The sequence below is a fragment of the Gallinula chloropus genome (assembly GCF_964237585.1).
Source record: "Gallinula chloropus genome assembly, chromosome: 3".
In the NCBI taxonomy this organism is placed as follows: domain Eukaryota; kingdom Metazoa; phylum Chordata; class Aves; order Gruiformes; family Rallidae; genus Gallinula; species Gallinula chloropus.
The window spans coordinates 41,769,821-41,772,864 of record NC_140087.1 but is presented as its reverse complement, the minus strand read 5'-3'; the positions used below and the strand labels follow the sequence as shown (position 1 = coordinate 41,772,864).

Here is a 3,044-nt window from a genome sequence, read left to right as displayed (position 1 = left end):
CCTTAGTTTCTGCTTTTGACAGTTAAGTTTTATTTTCCATGTTGTTTGGACTATTTTTGTATTGAGATACTGACACTGAAGTCACGCTGTGGGTACCACTTAAGAGCCATTTGTTAAGAGATTAAAATTGTAGTTTATTTTAAAAATGTCTTAATTCACCAGTGTGTTAAATATGCATGATAAAGTATAAAAGTAATGTATCTATTGCACTAAATGTAACAGGCCGTACAAAGTTTAAATATTGTATCTTAACAGAGACAGTGAAAACTTGCAATTACATTGTATATCCCGGAAGCTTGTTTATTACCAGTTCACTGATGTCTTTGTACTGATTAGGAACGTGTAATTCCCCCAAGGAATCATCCTCCTTGTCTGACATATCCTTTTCCAGGAGACTAAGTTCAAGATCAGACATGTTAGATGGCAAGTAAGAACTAACTTGAGTTACTGAGTGGCTTTTTCCTGCAGAGGTCTGCCCCTTTCCTATATTCTGACCAGTACCAGAGGTAACTTGTTTGCTGCTTGGTGTAGATACTTGTTTAATACGCTGATCACGCCTGTTCTCTTCCTTACTGATGTGCTGGGCTCCTGGCTCATCTAGTAACCTTGCTTGAATGGAAGCATCATTCAGTGCATCAGCAGATTCAGCATTAGTTCTCTTGCTGGTTTTTAAGCTCCAGTTTCTCTCCAAAGACCGGACTGAAGATGAAACTGAAGGAACTGGCAGAGGATCTGAAGTACTTTCAGCTCTTTGACTTGTCTTTGAAATCCGGGACCTGCCGGATTCCGGCTCTGTATCTGACCAGCCTTGCTTTGGGCTTTCAAGCCGCACAGGCTCAGGACTGCTCTCCAGAGCTGCTGAGTCCCTGCCCGTACACTCGGCACTGGTGAAATCTTCTGAGTAAACCGTGTCCTCAGGACTAGCGACAAAGTCATCCGAGTATATGAATTCAGAGTTGTTTTCAACACTCCTGCTGGGGCTTGGTTTCTGATCGCTCACAATAGACGCATCATCTCGCTCTGTGGCTTTACAGTGAGTTAAGTGCATTGCTTCCTCATTCCTTCCCTTTGCATTAGCATCTGATGGGAAGCCTGCCGGGAGTTGGCCTTTCCCGTACATTTCCTTGCGAGCAGATTTTAACGGCGTTTCCTCCAGTAAGGGGGCTGTACTTACTTTGCTCGGATGTTCCTTGCTCGCCGTTTCATTGTTCTTCAGTAGACCTGCAGGAGCCTGTTTCTGCAAGTCAGGGGACACATCTCCTGTCACAGAAACGTATTCTGAGAGAGCAGTATTTTGTAATGAAGTCTCAACAGTTTTATCAAACTGATTATTCTGCTTTGAACTGTCTCCCTTGCTACAGTGCCTGTAAGAAACTACGTGCTCTTCTCCAGCATTTCTGAGCACCTTCCTTTTGGATGAAGAGTTTCTCTCCTTCAGCATCTCCATTTGCTTTTTTCTGTACTGCTCTCTCCTTTCATGAATTACCAACTTATCAGGGTTGGTCTGCTGCAGCCGTAGCCTCAGGGTATTTGTCAGCCCGTACAACAGTTTCCTCCTGGGAGGTCTGTTTTCCTTAGTTTTGTCGTTCCTTTCAGAGCCTGTCTCTCCCTGCAGTCCAGCTTTCTTAGGTCCCTTCCCAGGCTGAGAAGACCCTGGTGAGGCAGCCTTTTGACAGCCTTGCTTGAATCTAGGGCTGGCAGCATTACGACTCCCACCAGCCCCCACAGGTACCCCTGCAGGCTTGAGGGCAGAGCTGCTGCTGGGGTTGGGGGCCGGTGAGGCCATACCACCACCCTCTGGGGGCTGGTAGAGCCAGGCCAGATGGGGATGGACAGCAGCAGGCATAGCACTTCGGGCAAGTACCGAAAGCTCTGCTAGCAAAGCACTGAGCAGTGGCAGCTGCCCCAGGGTGTTGTGGAGCTGGTGAGGGCCGGCAGGATCCAGCAGTGAGGGCGCAGCGCTGGGACGTGGGGGGCTCTGGCCCTTGTCTTGCTCCTGTGGTCTCCAGGCCTCGATACGCTCCCATTTCCCTGCGGCTGCTGCTGCTGCTGGCGGCAAATGAGGCTCAGCAGGCTGGCAGCTATAATACAGTACGGGAGGGCAAAAGATGTTGCCCTGCAGCTCCTCATCCTCCTCCTCCTCCTCCTCCTCCTCGCCCCGCGGCTCAGGGGAGGCAGCGGGTGGCGTGGCAGCACGGGGGCTGACCGGGCTCGGCGGGGGCAGCTCTTCACCGGCCTCCAGACTGGTGAGGCTGTAGCCCAGGACCAGCTCCCCGACGGGGCGTCCCGCGGAGTCCCGCAGCGGGAAGCAGCCGCGGCGGCCGCAGGAGGCACCAGCCCCGGGCCGCTGCAGCAGCTCAGCGGCAGCGGGGGCCAGGGAGACGTCGCAGCTGCCGAGGAGGCGGGGAGGCCCAGGAGCGAGCCCGGCGGGCAGCGCCAGCAGCAAGGCGCGGAGCGGCCGGCGGCGGAGCGCTGCGCAGAGGGACCCCCGGCGCCAGCGGAAGAGGCAGCGCTTGCCGCGGCCGAAGGGGAAGGTCGGCCCCGGCTGCAGGGGCAGCGCAGCGGCGGCGGGGCGCAGCAGGAGGGTGGGGAAGTCGAGGAGGCGCAGCGCCACGGCCGGGCGCAGCGCGGAACCCGGCGCCGCCACCCGCACCTCTTCCACCAGCAGCTCCAGGGCGAACAGCCCCTCGGCACCCAACGACGCCGCCATAGCAGCGCCCGCCCCCAAGTCTCGCGAGAGCTGTGTGTGAGGGCTGTTAGGTGAGGCGGCCCGCTCTCTCGCGAGAGGAGCACCGCGGGACGGGCCTGCAGCCTCCTCCGGGAGTCGCTCCCCACCGCCACCGTTGCCCCCAGCAACGCGCCTTTGCAAAGCACCCTGGGAGTTGTAGTCAGCCCTGAGCGGGCGTTGGACCCGCTCCCCGCCACCCCCGGCAGTTCAGGGGTAGGACGGGCCCAGCGGGTACTTCGCCCCTGGTCCCACGGGTGAGGACATGGGCAGTGCTTCGTGGCCTCCTCTGTGTCCCCATCGGGGGGCAGCTGCGGCC

General features: G+C 56.4%; 1 protein-coding gene across 1 annotated transcript; it reads right to left on the bottom strand.

Annotated features, from left to right (window-relative positions):
* Positions 1-214: 214 nt before the first annotated feature.
* Positions 215-2,710, bottom strand: MAP10 (microtubule associated protein 10; the record flags this gene model as incomplete). Its single annotated transcript, XM_084262114.1, has 1 exon — positions 215-2,710. The coding sequence occupies one exon, from the start codon at positions 2,708-2,710 to the stop codon at positions 275-277; it is 2,436 nt and encodes an 811-aa protein (XP_084118240.1). The 3' UTR covers positions 215-274.
* Positions 2,711-3,044: the final 334 nt, after the last annotated feature.